At 53.4% G+C, this 14,677-nt stretch overlaps 1 protein-coding gene across 3 annotated transcripts; it reads right to left on the bottom strand.

The window, feature by feature from the left end:
• Positions 1-10,563: 10,563 nt before the first annotated feature.
• On the bottom strand, positions 10,564-14,470 carry SRSF1 (serine and arginine rich splicing factor 1). Of its 3 annotated transcripts, none has more exons than XM_082492950.1 (5): positions 13,891-14,470; positions 13,415-13,599; positions 12,976-13,148; positions 11,992-12,111; positions 10,564-11,075 (listed from the first exon to the last, which is right to left on the bottom strand). In XM_082492950.1, exons 1-4 carry the CDS (start codon positions 14,082-14,084, stop codon positions 12,073-12,075), a joined length of 591 nt encoding a protein of 196 aa, XP_082349076.1. In that variant the 5' UTR covers positions 14,085-14,470; the 3' UTR covers positions 10,564-11,075; positions 11,992-12,072. The 3 variants fall into 3 exon arrangements, with proteins under 3 accessions (XP_082349076.1, XP_082349074.1, XP_082349075.1); XM_082492948.1 differs by having other exon boundaries at positions 11,992-12,712; positions 13,891-14,468; XM_082492949.1 differs by lacking the exons at positions 10,564-11,075; positions 11,992-12,111 and having other exon boundaries at positions 12,570-13,148.
• Positions 14,471-14,677: the final 207 nt, after the last annotated feature.

The following is a 14,677-nucleotide window of genomic DNA, read 5'->3' as shown; positions in this document are numbered from 1 at the left end:
ACCTCCCCGAGTGTTTCTTCACTTTCCAAGAGCATTGCAAAACAGTAGTGTTTCTGTTCAGAGTCACGGTTGCAGTTGTTTCACGCCTCCCGGGCTATCTGCTAGCTGTTTTCCTTGAAACCCCAGCACTAGAGTCAAGTGGTTATGTCAAAATCTGTTTGCGTTTAAAAAAAAAAATGTTTCTTGGCCTTGTGACTCCAGAGGAAATCTGTGGATATGTGCCCAGGGGGCTCAGCTGCCCGGAGAGGTCCGATCCACTCGGAGGCACCTGCAGCTCTGAGAGTTCATCGTGGTGAATTTGGAACCCGCTCGTTTTTGACCACCTGCGTCTGCACCGTGGTTGACCTCTGTGCTGATGCCTCCGGCGGGTAGTGCTGGAAACCTGCAAAATATCACCCTTCCGCTGCAGAATCTCTAAATTAAGAAAAAACAACAACAAAAAAAAAGGAGTTGAAAGGGTTTCCTCGTGCACATACAACATGCTCTCAGCCCCGCTGGGATCGCGCTGGCCCGCGGACCGTTTGTTCTGCTCAGCAGAGATGCTCTTCCCATCGCCCCCCTCCACCGCCAGAAGGTTTCCTTCTCCTGCTCTTGATTCTGTCCCCGGCGCTGCCACCAGCAGAGCAGCGGCTGCAGGAGAGCCGAGAGAGGAAACCCGCGTTTGTAGAGAGGGGGACACCACTGCCGCTCCTGGTTATTTTTCTCCCGGTCGGTCAGTTATTTTTGTTAACGCTTATTAATGAAGACTTGGGAGAGCTCTCTTTGTGAAGGGCTCACACTCACTTGAATTAAAGGCTAAGAAAACTACCCGAGCGTATCACTGAGTCATCGAAGAAATCCTGATGAGCACGTAGGAGGCTAAACTCCACGTTCTTGTTGTTTTTACAACCAAAGAACCAAGATGGGATACGAGAACAAAACCGAGGAGACTCAAAGCCTTCTTACTAAGTCGGAAGAGAGGGATGCAGAGCTGGAGCCCACTTTCCTCTCGACAGCGTCCGGCTGAGCCCCCCCGGCCCCTCTCGCACACCCGACACATCCCGCGGCGGGGCAGCGATCGCCGAGAGAAAAGGAGCAAAGGGAGCCGAGGCGCTGCAGAGAATCCCCAGGGGGGGAAAGAGCTCGCAGGAACTGCGTTTATAAAGGGCAAGTCTATGCCAAACCTGACGAACTTTCCTTTACCCAGAATTATACCTGGAAATATAAAAAGCCACAGCGTTTGAAAGCACATATTTACATTATATATGCCCCAAAGCAGAATAAACAAAGGTTAGATTTGTAAACTCTCCATCTTAATTAAAGCAGCACTGCTTTGGACAAACCCACATAACAGGTGGCTTGAAGTGTTGTGTTATTTAATTTATACCTTCCAGCTCCCTTAGTCATCGAGCTGGGACAGCGATAGCATCAGCAGCCACCCTGCTGCTGCGCTGGTACCCGCGGCGAGCGTGCAAAGGGAGTTTCTAGGGCAGTGGGAACCACGTGGCCCGTTTGCCACCATCCCGAGGCAGCTCTTTCCTGCCTTTTCTAACAAAAATCTTCCCTCCGCTCTTCCTCAGTGCTTCCCGCGTTGTTGGGAAGGACGGGAATGCTGCCGGGGTGTCCCCCACCTCCGGTGCCCGTGCCCGTTGTGGGGAGCATCCCAGGGGTGAGGGCAGCACTGGGGCTGCCCCTCGGTGCTGCAGCCGTGCTCTGCCCGATGCCGGCACTGCCAAAAACTCTCGCGCGGCCCTTGGCCGCTTGTGTGCCCTCCTGCCACCCGGCACGTGGCTCCCCGGAGATGTCCGCCTCTGGAAGAAGCAATACCCACGGTTAATTTGTCAAACCCACCTCGTGGCGTGACTCGTACAGAGAGGAGGTGTTTCCTCCAGTGCGCTCAGCCACGAAACAGTTAATAAAGTGCCTATTAGCACAGGCGCCATTAGCTGTCCTGCCTGCTCGGGGAAGCCAGGCAGGGCAGGGGGACGCAGCTCCCCTCCGCGAACCCCGGAAGGACCATCGAAACTCTGCCCGTTTCATCCCGTTATCCTTGCAGAAGTGCCCTGCATGTTAGGACCGGTAGTGGGACATGAGCCGTAAAACCGTAACTCGCTTTCCTGCTGTCTGCCCATCTCCCGCGGTTGCAGCGCGGCCGAGTTGGGCTGGGCATGGGGGGGATGCACCCCTGCACCCTCCTCACCCGGGACCTTCAGCGCTTTCCCCCAGCCCCCGCCTGCCGGCTGACACGCCGTGCTCTGGTTTCGTTCGGCGAGCATGTGCTTGCATCGCTAAGAATAGAAATTGTTGTCAAATATTTCAGCTTTAGAGAAGCCCCTTTCTGTTTGTGCTCTGCTCCCCGAGCGACGCGGCGTGCTTTGAATTTCACAGCTCCGTGGGGCTGAAGAGCCCTCGAGTGTGTAAATAAGCTGCAGTGACGTTACTGAGAATGTGCTCCCCGTGGGCAGTTTCCCTTCAGCTGCTTCCCAACTTCATGTCTTCTGTGTTTTCTCTCTTCGCAGCCTCGACTTCCCTCTCAAACTGCTCAGGGAAGCTGAAAAGAGGCAGTAAAGTATGTCCCTGGGAAGCACAGGTTGAAGCAGAGTGTGCGCCCACTGCAAAGCCCCTGCTGCTGGCGGGACAGCCGTGCCGGCTCACGCCGGGGGGTGATTCGGTGCTCCCAAAGAGCATCCCACCGCATCCCTCTGCCCAGCGCCCGCTGGCCAAGCGTGGCCCTGACCTGCACCAAAATCCGGGTGGAAGGTGCTGTGGGGGCAGAGCTGATTTCTGGGCAAAGGGAAGAAGAAATTTCTCTCTCACAGTCATCATCTCCGCTACCACGCGAACCCGCTGCCACCCATCCCACCCTCCATCCCATGCCCTCGGGCAGTGGCGGCAGCAGACACCTGCCCACACCATGCCGGGGCCACCACGCTCATCTGCCCCAGGGCTCGGTCGGAGCGCTCACACCGCGGAGAGCGCCGTCGCCTTCTTGTAATTAGTGCATCTGAAAGATCTCTCCGCTTTTCAAAAGAGGAAAATATGATGCAGGAAATCACCAGCCAGCTCGGCTGAATCACCCCAGAAAGGCACTATGACAATCAACGGAGAGGCAGCGAGAAGCTACGCAAAGGGAAGGAGCCTTGGTAGCAGGGCTCAGCCGGCATTGCTGAATGCCGCTCCGCTGTTTTCATGTTTTCGGCACCAAACTTCGAGGTGCGCGTGGCTGCGGGAAGGAAACTGGAAAAGGCAGCGTGATGCTCAGGGCGGTGGAGTCGTAGTGCCACAAGGGCCACACGCTGTCCTGGCAGGGGGACACCTCCCGGTCTGTACGGAGCCGCTGTCAGCTCCCACTGCGCCCTTGCCGGCCCGGGGCTCCCCGAGAGCCGGGTGATGCCCATGCCCCCCCCAGGCAGGAAAAGCGGGAGCGGTACGGCTGCTCTGTGCTTTCAGGCATTCCCGTGCCCAAACAGCCCTGCAGCGCTCGCTCCCCTCCGCGCCGTTCTGAACTCTTCCCTCCCTGCTGCTGCGCCCACTGTCCCCCCTCGGCCACGCTGCCGCACCTGCTACGGGAAACCCTCTCTGCCTTCCCCGGGATTTCATCATCCTCCCCATTTTTTTGCCGTCCCCGTGAATCCGGCGCTGTGCCCTCTCCCCGCGGTGCCGCGGCAGGCGGATTCCCGCTTTCCCGCAGCCTTTCCCCGGCACGCAGCCCCGCTGAGGGGCTGGCTCCCTTCCTCCACGGCTCCGCCGCTTCCCGCCCAGCCCGCCACACGACACGGCCGCGCGGGAGATGCTCGGTGCTTCCGGCCAGCGCGGCCTGCGGGACGGCAGCCAGCGAGCCGCGGCCGAGGAGGAGCCCGGCTATGTTTAGCCCTGCTGCCGGCGGGCAGCGCGCCGGGAAAGTGGCGTTATCTCTTCCCACCTCCTTGTCCTCAGCTGCGCCGGAGCTAATCTCTGCTTGGCACCTTGAGTGGCCGAGCTGCCCCGCGCCGTGAGCACCCACTGTCCTTTTGTTATTATTTTGGTTATCTCCCTCACAACTTTTTTTTTTTTCCCCACAAAGCGGCTGCTGTCATCCGCCGCGCCGACGGAGCGGAAGAGCTGCCCTCCCTGCCGCTCGCCACGCTGGCCCTGGGGACGGGCTGCCGGCTTTGCCGCTCTCCTCAGGCACCTGCAAAATTACTGCCTGTGCCCCAAAAGCGCGGCTGCCCGTCTGCTGCTGCCCACGGCGGGCGCAGACGTGGGGGACGCCCCACAGCAGCCGGCACACGGAGGGGTGCACAGTGCCAGGGCGCTGACGCCACGCAGTGCGGATTGCACGCTCTCAACATCAAATACTCAGTTCCACGCACACATATATGATTGATATATGATTTACATAAAGACGTGTGTTTTCTGTTTTGCACAAGGATGTTTCGGAGATCTGCTGGCGGGTGCTCGCCGACCCCTGCCCGGCTGCACCGTCCGCCCCGCACCGCCCTCCGCACTTCGCCTTTGAGCAACCGCCGCTCGCCAGAAAAGCACCCCCAGTTTGATTTGAAAACTTCCCGAGACAGAGCGGGTACCAATTACCTAGCGGCGCGCTCCTCCGGTTAATCACCAGTGACCATTTTTAGTAATAATTCCTGCGGGGCCGAGGACTGCAGGGAAACATCCGCTTCTGCCTCGCTCCCCTTCCCACCATCTGCCCCGGCTCCTCCTGGGCACGGGATGTACGGCAGCAGGCACATAAGGTCAGCGCATTTAGGGAAAAACACGGCCACTGAATTAGAGCAGCCGAGCCGGCGAGGAAATCCTAGCGCTAATCCCTGATCTTTCACTGACACACGGCAAAGCTCGGGCAAGCCGGCTGCCTCCCTCCTCCCCAACCACAGCTGGAAAACGCGGATAATGCTGCATTACCTTCCCGGCAGGGCTGCTGCGATTAATAGCGGCAAAGAGCTCGGAAATCCTTCAGGGAAGGGAATGGGGATGGCGGGGATTAATACCCGGCTAAATGGCCGCGGTCCCGCAAGGACCCACTGGTGCCTTTGCCAACACCCTGCCCCGTTTTCTTTATTTTCTGCTATTTACTTATTTTTTTATCCCCCCGAGAACCCGGGTGTTATTTAATCTCGTTTGGCAGCTATGGATCGGCTCCAAAAGCATCAATGTTTGTGCATTCGTCTGCATCGCTCAGCTGATGCTGCGGGGGGATAAGCATCCAGCACCGGCGGGAGCCGCGGGCAGAGCATCCCCGCTCCGGCGGGGCGGTGAGAAAGCGGGCGACCGCCCGCTTTCTCACCGCCCCGCCGGAGCGGGGATGCTCTGCCCGCGGCCCCCGCCAGCCAAGGAACCAACTCCACACCGTATTTCCAAGGGGGTGAACAAAATCTTTGGCGATACCCACCGACCGCTGCCGAACCAAGCACCCAGGCAGGTCCGGCTCAAAGGAATTTCGGTATCATCGGGGAAAAAGGTGCCGCATCATCTGGCAGGGGGATGGATGCTCCCCACGCCTTCCCTCCCGCCCGCACCCCGCAGCTTTTCCAGCGTACCCTTTAAAACACACGCACGCGTGCGGGGAAGGAACGGCAACGTGGCCAGAGGAGGCAGAGTCAAACCCAACGCGGAGCTGAGCGCAGAGGAAGTTTTTCCCAAGTTTAAAACTGTATCTGAAAAAAAAAAAAAGAAAAATCACTAGAAAAATACAGACCTGCCCTGTGTCAGAAGGAAAATACCCAAGAGTTCAGCAAACTGCCAAGTTTCTCATTTCTAAATTTCCGCTGGCGCGCTGGAGGCAGCTGCTTTCCACAGCCTCTCGGCATCCCAGCGGGTAAAAAACACTCCGCACCGTCCCCGCCGCAGGAGCCAGCCCAGCGCCGGGTCCACGCTGGCAAATCTTCCCAGGTAGACATCTGCATGGTCTGAGCTCGTCAGGATCCATCACGTCATCAGCTTCACGGAGTGCAACCAAGTCATGCAAGAAATGGGTATTTTTTTTAAAAGAAAAATATTATACCCAAAGTGTGAATCGTTCGCTGACTCATAGAAATATGAAACTCACTTAAGGGATGAATTAGAGCTATTAGAATACAGAGGTAATTACTCATGTGAACAATGCCCTTCTCAACTCTTCAACGATTACACAAATTAGTGCATAAAATGATGTTAATAGCCCTACAACTGTTGCACACACGCGCAGCCCTCCGGTTGGGAGGGGATGAGCGGCAGGCTGAGCCCAGACCCCCACCCCGACCCGGGGCCAGGCGAGGCTCCGTGCCCATCCCGCGGTGCCGCCGGGCTCCGTGCCCATCCTGCGGCGCTGCTGGGGCGAGACAAAGCGCGGTGAGGAGCGCACAGTGCGGGTGGGTACGTCAGGCTCTGCAGTCTGACTCACTCACCTTCTTCAGGCGTCCGGGAGAGGGATTTTTAGGGAATATTTGTTACACAGGGAACTTCCTGGAATCCAGGTGGTTTTGTTTGGTTGGTTTTTTTTTTTTCCCCTTTAAATTCAGCTATTTGAAACAACTTCAGCTGCAATTCAAGATAAACTGCTCTTCACTGTGCAGGTGCAGCGAGGATTAGCTTGCACTCGGCATAGTGGACACTTACCAAAGCTGTAGCTATTTTTAGCCAAGCCAGAAATGACTATAATTTTGCTGTACAGCTAACAACTATCTGCTGTTATCAGGAGTAAGAAATCTCCAGCCACGACTAACGCGAACAGATCCATGAATGAGTCTGCTCTTCTAAAGCAGAAGTTTCTGTTCAAAAAAAAACCAAAAACAAACCAAACAACAACAACAAAAAAAACCTCAAACTGTGGTTTCGAGGAGAAACCACAGGTTTTCTAGCCATTTTTATTTCAGCGCTAATGTTAGTTTTATTAAGTACTCCGCTATCAGTACGATGAGCGATTACGGACAGATTCCCTCCCTCCCCGCTGCACTTCCCCAACGGTTTGCACAATGGAGGCAGTATGGTGCTGTGCGCCGCCGGGCAGCTGCGCCGGCCGAGGGCAGGACAGAGGGGCCACGCAGCCCCGGGGCGGACAATTGCCCTCAGTGTGCCAACAAAGCGGCACTATGGGAAGCGCAGGAGCCTCTGAAAAGGCAGATTCCCCACGCACGAACAGCGGAGAGCTGCCGGGCGCCGGGAAGGTAACACCGCACCTGCCCGCTTCCACCAGGGACGCGCAACCGGCCAAGAAACTCACCCGCTTCTGTCCTTGAGAGGGAATACTGGTTTAGGAAAGGGAGTTAAGTCGTGTTGTCCCCTCCTCCTCAACAAAAGGTTCACCATCTTCCAATTACTAGCCCTTTCCATTTTCTTCAGAGCCAGTGACCTCTTGAAACCATTGAGTTTTGGGAACACGTTCATAAAAATGACACTTGGTGCCTCGGTTTTGATCTGTTTGAATCCTACAAAATCCGTTCCCGAAACAAGTGCCAGCAGAACAACTAACATGGTCTGACTGCTGCCTTCCAGCCGAACCTGTTTCCACTAATTTATGCAAGACGTTAAAATAAATTTAAGCGAGTTTTAGCCAACAGCCAGAGCTGGGCCAGTGGACGACTCGCGAGGTGCGCGCCTGGAAGCCAGCATTCCCCAGGGGGGGTAAGATAAGGCAGCGCTGACTCCGGTTCGTTTTCGTACACAGCCCCAGAAACCAAAGGGGGAGGAGGTGGCATGGGGGCTCCCCGGGACATACCTGGCAGGAGCGACGGCTCCCACCACTCAGCTCAGTAACAAAGTTAATGAACTCATAGAGCTGTGGTGCAATTAAAAACTGAGAGTATGTCATAAGGCACAGACTCCTCCACCTAACCTCTCCCAGCACTATCAAAACCGGTTTATAGCACATTTCTGAGATATTAATTTAATTCCTCTATTTGTGAAGTCCATTACATCAATCGGAGAACATGATACTCCCCCAAAGACAGTGAGCAGCACTGGCTGCTGCGAAGGAGAACCAGAAATTAAAAACCAAGGCGCTTGGGGAAAGCCTGGATTCCCCCAGTGAAGTGGGCTTTCCTACTCCGCCAACTGCTCCACATCTGCTGTTAGCAGTATGACGACAGAGATTTTGCAGGAAAAAAGGTCCAGAGGCATGAAACGCACCAGAGCTCCGCACTGGGAAGTTTTATTACAGGATCTCAAAGCGCTTTACAAACACCAGCGCTGGAGAGCATCATGGGGTACACATGGGAGAACAAAGGGAACGGCCGGTGGCAGCACGCGCGACGCTGGGGCAGACGCGGAGCAGCAGAAACACAGACCAGCAGGTTGTCCGCCGTGGTGACCCAACCTCTCTCCCCTCGGCACAGAAAGCCAAAACAAGAGAAAGAATTTCAGGACGGCTCCGTTCCCTTCTGTTTTCCAAGTGAAATGAAAACAAGGCGTTTCCACTTAAGAGGGAGGATCAGCAGCCTTCTTGCAGAGGTACGATGCCCAGCAGGTCATTAAGGAGCTTTGCATGAAGGTGACAAGGTCCACAAATTCCAACGCAGAGAAAGGGAGAAAGGCTGGTGTCCCACCTCCTCCTCGGCAGAGTTCAGTGCCCTCCCATGCTCCCCCCAGCAGGGGGAGAATGGCCTTTTGGTGGGGTGATGTTTACTACAGCTGCAAACCACTTTGAGACAATCTCCCAAGCAAACAATTGTCAAGTATTTCCCACTCACCCAGCTCAGCCGCACACAGCGGAACCAGAGCCGGAGCACCAACCCTCTCCACGCACGCCCCTTGCCCGCTCTCCAGTGCCAGGACCCAGCCTGACATTTTTTTAAGCCTTCCTGCACCTCCAACATTACAGCTTCTACAGGTACTCCCGTTTCTTGAAGTCAGCTGAACCACACCGTAAATTAGTGCTCCAGCATGTTAATTAGCTCCTTATGAGCGTGCTTAGAATCACTGGCTCTGCCTGGACTCTCTGGATCAGAACTCACTCGTATTTCAGAGAGCAGACTGTAACCCCTTCACCTACCAAGGTCCCACCCAGCCTCCTCCACTCTTCCTCCCCGGTGAAGTTTACTTTCTTCCCAACCCCCGGCGCAGTCAGAAAGCAATCCTCTCCAAATACCACTTCACTTCAGTCACACCAAACTCTTCAGGTTTCCTTTTGCGAAAGAAAACATTTCACCTCCCTGAGCACACCCACAACCTTTGCTTTAAAACTGCTCCCCTTTCACCTTTCTTGAATGCAGGCGACAGAACTGATCAATGCCCAGAAGGGTTTGGGGGTTTTGGGGCCGATCTTCCCCTTTCCTCCACAGCACACCCCGACGTGCCACCCAGCACGCGCTGCCCACTCCGCTCCCTCATTTCCCACCCCCTGACAAATGAACCTTTCTGCAGGAGCCACCCCACCTTTGCGCTCCCCCAACTTGCCCCACTCATCTCCACAGCCCTTTTACTTCCCATCTGGCAACATCCCACAGCCGCTCCAGCACCTTGGTCTGTTCTGTCCACAACAGCTTTCGCCTCCCCCCGCTAAATACAGTGCTTTCCTATTAGGACTTCATAATTTTGGGAAAAAGTGTACATCTCATATACACATCTTTGGCAATACAGTATTCTGCAGGGGAACACCACTTCGTAAGAAACCACCGTCTGGCACCACACACAGCACCCTTCAGGGTCTTATGCACACCACACTTAAACCCCAAATCTGCTAATCCTGCCCCTAACAAATCCCATCTTACCATAAAGCAACCCTCCTGCCCCGTTCCACATGGGACGCTACATTTCCCTGCCACACAGAAGCAACCTACAGTCATCCACCACTGAAAGGCAAAGACTAGGCTGTTTACACACGCACCCTATTTAAACGTTAACCTGATCGCTCCCCACGACAGTCCCACAAACTGGCCACTACACTGTGCAGAAACACCTTTCTGCTCTGTGCTGACACTTCGCTCTTTAATTCACTGCAAATAAAAACATATTCTAACATAATCAATGTCATTTCATCAGACAACCAAAGGAGTAGTCACATACTTCCTACTAAGCAATGAGGATACTCCCCCGGGGAAGGTGCGGCGCTTCCAGCCTGGCCTCAAGCTCTGCACACCGCAGGGGTGCGATTACCCCGCGCCTACGCTGGCAGCAACGGCTCAGCGATCACACTTAGCGACCTGCCGCTAATAACCCATCTCGTTAATAACCCGCATCATTACTCGCCTCCTGCACGCTGCCTCCAGTCCACCGACACTCGAGACCGCAGGCACCGGGAAGGTTTATACACATCGGTTCTACCCACATTTATTTTCAAGAGGATCGCAGGGGGAGCGCTGAGCCTGATTAATCTCACGTTTTCCCCTTTGTGATCTCTTTAGAATACTATCGTTAGCAACAACATTAATATTAAAGCATCCTCTTTTAATCAGTGAGAATTCTTTCTTTTCCCCTTCTCATATAATAAATTCCACCCATTTCCCAGGGAACTGATCCTTTATTTAGGAGAAGCTCAAACATCAACGCTTCCTGTGAAACACTACATCTCTGTTCAACACAAAAGCCTTTTGTCTGAAAACTTGCGATTTAAGCAATGCTACAGTGGCAAGCAAAGACTAAGACTCTTAGCAACAAATGATGACAACCATGCATGTTTTTTTAAAAATTTTATTCGTCAAAGAAAAAAGGCAATAGCCAATTGAAAACCTACTTAATCTTTAACTCCAATTTTTGTCTTTAAATTTAGAGAAATGACTTATTTACTTTTTTTTTTTTTTTAAACAAACCCCCCTTTTTTCCCCTTTAATGTTTACCATCTACTCGTGCTGAATCCTTCCAAGGAGATTGCTCCAGCGTACCTCTCCAGGTCCTCGCTTTGCTCCTTTTACCAAAAAAATGAAAAACTCCATCGTGCATCTTAAGGGCTCCAATCGTCAAAAATAGGAGAAAAAAATATCTTTGGAATAGCCAATTGAGTTGAATAAAAAAATCCACACGAATGCGGTTTGGTTGGGGCAGGAATCCACTCCTATGTTCCTGGTAATTTGATCCCGCTCCATGAATCCTTGTAATTCAGCCTCCCTATCCTATCCACATTATGATTTGAATCCAATGATCCAGCTCCAAGGATTGGGATCCAGTGAGCCCTCTCCAATCCAAACCTTTATAACCAGCAAAACCAAAAAAGAGGAGGCAAAAAGTTAGATACTGTAATGAAAAAATAGGATTCTGGGGAATGATCAGTTATGTTTGCCATCAATTAATACAGATGTACATTAATAACTATCAATTCCCCAAAACAAACTTTTGAATGGTGATGCTCAGATAATTTTTAGAAATGTTAATTACTATTTGGAGGAAACATTGTAATATTTACAATATGTCAACTGAATATGCCAACATACTCATTGCTCGTACGGTGGTGTGCTACAGGTTTTGTGGTTGCAAAAAATGTTTATGAAACTGGAAAAGCTTACTGCTAAAGCTATCCACCTACTGTACGTCTAATCTATAGCTAGCACTCCCAGCTGGAAGGTAACAAAATTAACTAACCAGAGTTTTCAAACATATCGGTGAGTCAATTGTGAATTAGTCTGAGGGGGCAGGGCTTGAGACTTAAGAAATTATTCCCAACTAGGTTTTCTATTTTTCCTTTCATTCTGATACTTAAAAAAAATGAAATAGCAACGCTGTATCAGTCACACAGAGGACATGCAGATTTTAGCAGTATTGATATTATACTCTGATTTAAAGATACCCTTGATCTACTACAAGTGTACAAATACTACATTAACATTAACACTTGTAACCAAATGCTGCATGACAAAGGAAACCAATACTCCCACCCCCGTCCCGGTTTACTCCTTTAAAAAACTAGAATGGAGTATGATAATTACAAAAGCAAGTACTTAGCCACAATTGCCCAAAAAAAAGTTTTAAAGAAAAGAGCAATTGTAGTCTGCAATAACTAGAACATGCCTGAAGTGACACGTAGGTGCACGTACTCAATTAGCCTGTCTCTCAGTATAAGGTCAATACTGCCAAGTTCATCTGTGACAATAGCACTTGGAGTCATACCATTGCCTCCATTATTGATCTGATCCTCCTCAATCCTCCTTTTGACAATCCTAAAATGATTGACATGTGCTCCACAATCCTTTAATCCAAAGCATTCTTAATCCATCTCTTCAGATATGTCTACAGAAAGACACACGAAAAGGCAAGATAAAATATAAGATCCCCCAGAAGAGACAAGTTAGCCACAAACATCCCAACATCCCCAGCTCGTATAAACCATAGCTGAACACTGAGACATTTACACAGCAATACCACAGTTCGAAGAATGTTGGTATTTAACTAGAACTAAATTGAAACAATCCTGACTGACATCAATTAAAATACAATTTACCAAAGACATGAGGGGAATGTTGATGTTAAGGAGCAAATACTCACTAGGGATTTTACACAAGAATGCAATTCAACACTTCAGCCAATTTGAATAAAACAGTTTGAATTAAAAAAAAAATAAATGAAAGACTGTACTAAGTAAAGGAAAACTGTGTACAACATGGGGTTCTACAAAAAGATCGGAGCTAGTGATCATTTATGTACGAGATCGGGATCTGCTGTGGCGGGGAGAGTAGCGTGGAGATCCTCTGCTTCTTCTTGGGGAATAACTGCGGCTTCTGCTGTTGCTTCGACTACGGCTTCTGCTACGACTACGGCTGCGTGACCGAGATCTTCCATAGCTTGGGCTTCTTGGGCCATCAACTTTAACACGGATGTAGGCAGTTTCTCCCTATTGAATAGACAGAACTTTCGATTGAAAAGTCTAGGCTTTAGGGCCATCTTTTTAGGCATGCTGACAGACTGAAGATATCGTTTACTACAGCACGGAAACAGACATCAAAGCTTTAAAGTCCATCTCCTGACAAACTGACCACAGACTTATTTAGCTGCTTTGTATATAAACAATGAACACCACACGTTCCTTACCTTCAAATCCTATTGTTAAGCCCCTTGTATCCAATTCTGGCCAAAGAAAGTAAGTATGAAACCTACCTCATGAGATCTAAATTTAGTGTTATCCAGTTTTCGCACAGCGTAGGTCATATCTTCCTTCCGTACAAATTCCACGACACCAGTGCCATCTCGGAAAACATCAGCATAACATACATCACCTGCTTCACGCATGTGATCCTTTAAATCCTGCCAACTTCCACTTGGAGGCAGCCCTAAATAAAAAGCGAGACATCAAAAAAGGATTACATTCTCATCTTCTGTAATTTCAGCGTCAGCTCGCAGCAAACAAGAGAGACTATTTAGCAAGCAGACGGGCTGCCTCAAGGAGCTGTTCGCATCCTACAGACAGGATTTCTCCCAGGCACACCAGGCGATGCTTTTTAGGAAACAACCCGGAGCTGCATCCCCCCCCCTCACTGGGAAGCTTGCCTGGGGGACCCCGGGGGAGCACTCGGGCCGAGAAAGAGAAATGACTCACCCGAGACGATCACTCTGTACTCCGAGCGCCGGGACGGGGGGCCGTACCTGCCCCGGGGGGCTCCGCCTCCTCCTCCGCCGCCGCCGCCTCTGCCGGTGCCCCGGCCGCTCCGAGGGAACTCCACGCGGAGGCGATACCCATCGTAGTCGTAGCCGTCCCGCCCGTAGACGGCGTCCTCCGCGTCCCTGCGGGACGGGACGGGGCGGTGAGCGCGGCCGCCCGCCCTACCCACGCACCGCCTCCCCCCCCCACCACCCCCCCGCCTTTGTTCCCGCTTCCCGCCGGCCCCACCCCGCGCCGCTCTTCCCCCCCCCCCCCCCCTTCAGGAGCCTGCCGGCGGCGCGGGGGGGCCGTTAGCGCGGCTCGATGCTGCACGGGCGGGGAGAGGCAGTCCCCGGGATGCTGCCCCGGGGCTGGGGGGCCGGACACGGACACCCCAAGAGAGCGCCCAGGGTTGTGCGTGGGGCGGGTCTCACCTGGGGTCCTCAAACTCGACGAAGGCAAAGGGTGGGCCCCCGCGGCGGTTCTTGAGGTCGATGTCGCGGATGGCCCCGTACTTGTAGAAGACGTCCTCGATGTCCTTGGTGCGGATGTCGGGGGGCAGGTTCCCCACGTAGATGCGGCAGTCGTTGTTGCCGGCTGGGCCGCGGATCACGCCCCCTCCGGACATGGCAAGGTCAGCAATGGCTGCGGCGGTGGAGGGCCGGAGCGCGGAGAGCGGGCGGGCGAGCGGGCGCGGAGCCGGACCGGGCACAAGTGAGCGCACACGCCGCCTCCCCCAACAACCGCTTCAAAATGGCGACGGCAGCTCCCCTCGCGGTCCTACTGCGCGCAGCGATTTCACCCCGGGACGCAGCACCGCCCGCGCTGGCGGCGAACGAGACTGCGCCCGGATCTTCCGCCGCGCCCCCACTCTTCCGCTCTGCGCATGCGCCGCTCCTGAGAAAAGTAGTTCCTCCTTTCTCGCCCCTTAGCGGCTCCGCCGAAGAAGCCGAAGCCGCAATGGCGGCACCGCTGCTGAGCGCGAGGGTGCAGCGAGCCCGGTTCTCCCTCGGAAAGCCCCCACTGCCCGCCGTGAGAGAAGAACGCAATACCCGGCCGCGGTTTTTACGGCGACAGGCCGTATGGCGTCACGTCCGGTGCGGCGTCCGCGCCAAGAAGGCCCGGCCGGGGCAGGGTGTATCCCGCAATGCACCGCGGCGGCGCTTGGCGCCAAGGCGCGGGGCGTGTCCCATGATGCACTGCGCGGGGGGGGGGGGCGCG

The sequence above is a fragment of the Vanellus vanellus genome, assembly GCF_965231255.1.
Source record: "Vanellus vanellus genome assembly, chromosome: 19".
In the NCBI taxonomy this organism is placed as follows: Eukaryota; Metazoa; Chordata; class Aves; order Charadriiformes; family Charadriidae; genus Vanellus; species Vanellus vanellus.
The sequence above is the reverse complement of the archived record's forward strand: the minus strand, read 5'-3'. Positions and strand labels throughout refer to the sequence as shown.

Coding starts and splice junctions, on each gene's coding strand:
- SRSF1 (XM_082492948.1), bottom strand. CDS start 14,084: ATGTCCGGAGGGGGCGTGATCCGCGGCCCAGCCGGCAACAACGACTGC. Junction 13,149..13,414: donor GTACAGAGTGATCGTCTCGG/GTGAGTCATTTC, acceptor CTTTTTATTTAG/GGCTGCCTCCAAGTGGAAGT. Junction 12,713..12,975: donor CTAAATTTAGATCTCATGAG/GTAGGTTTCATA, acceptor TCTATTCAATAG/GGAGAAACTGCCTACATCCG.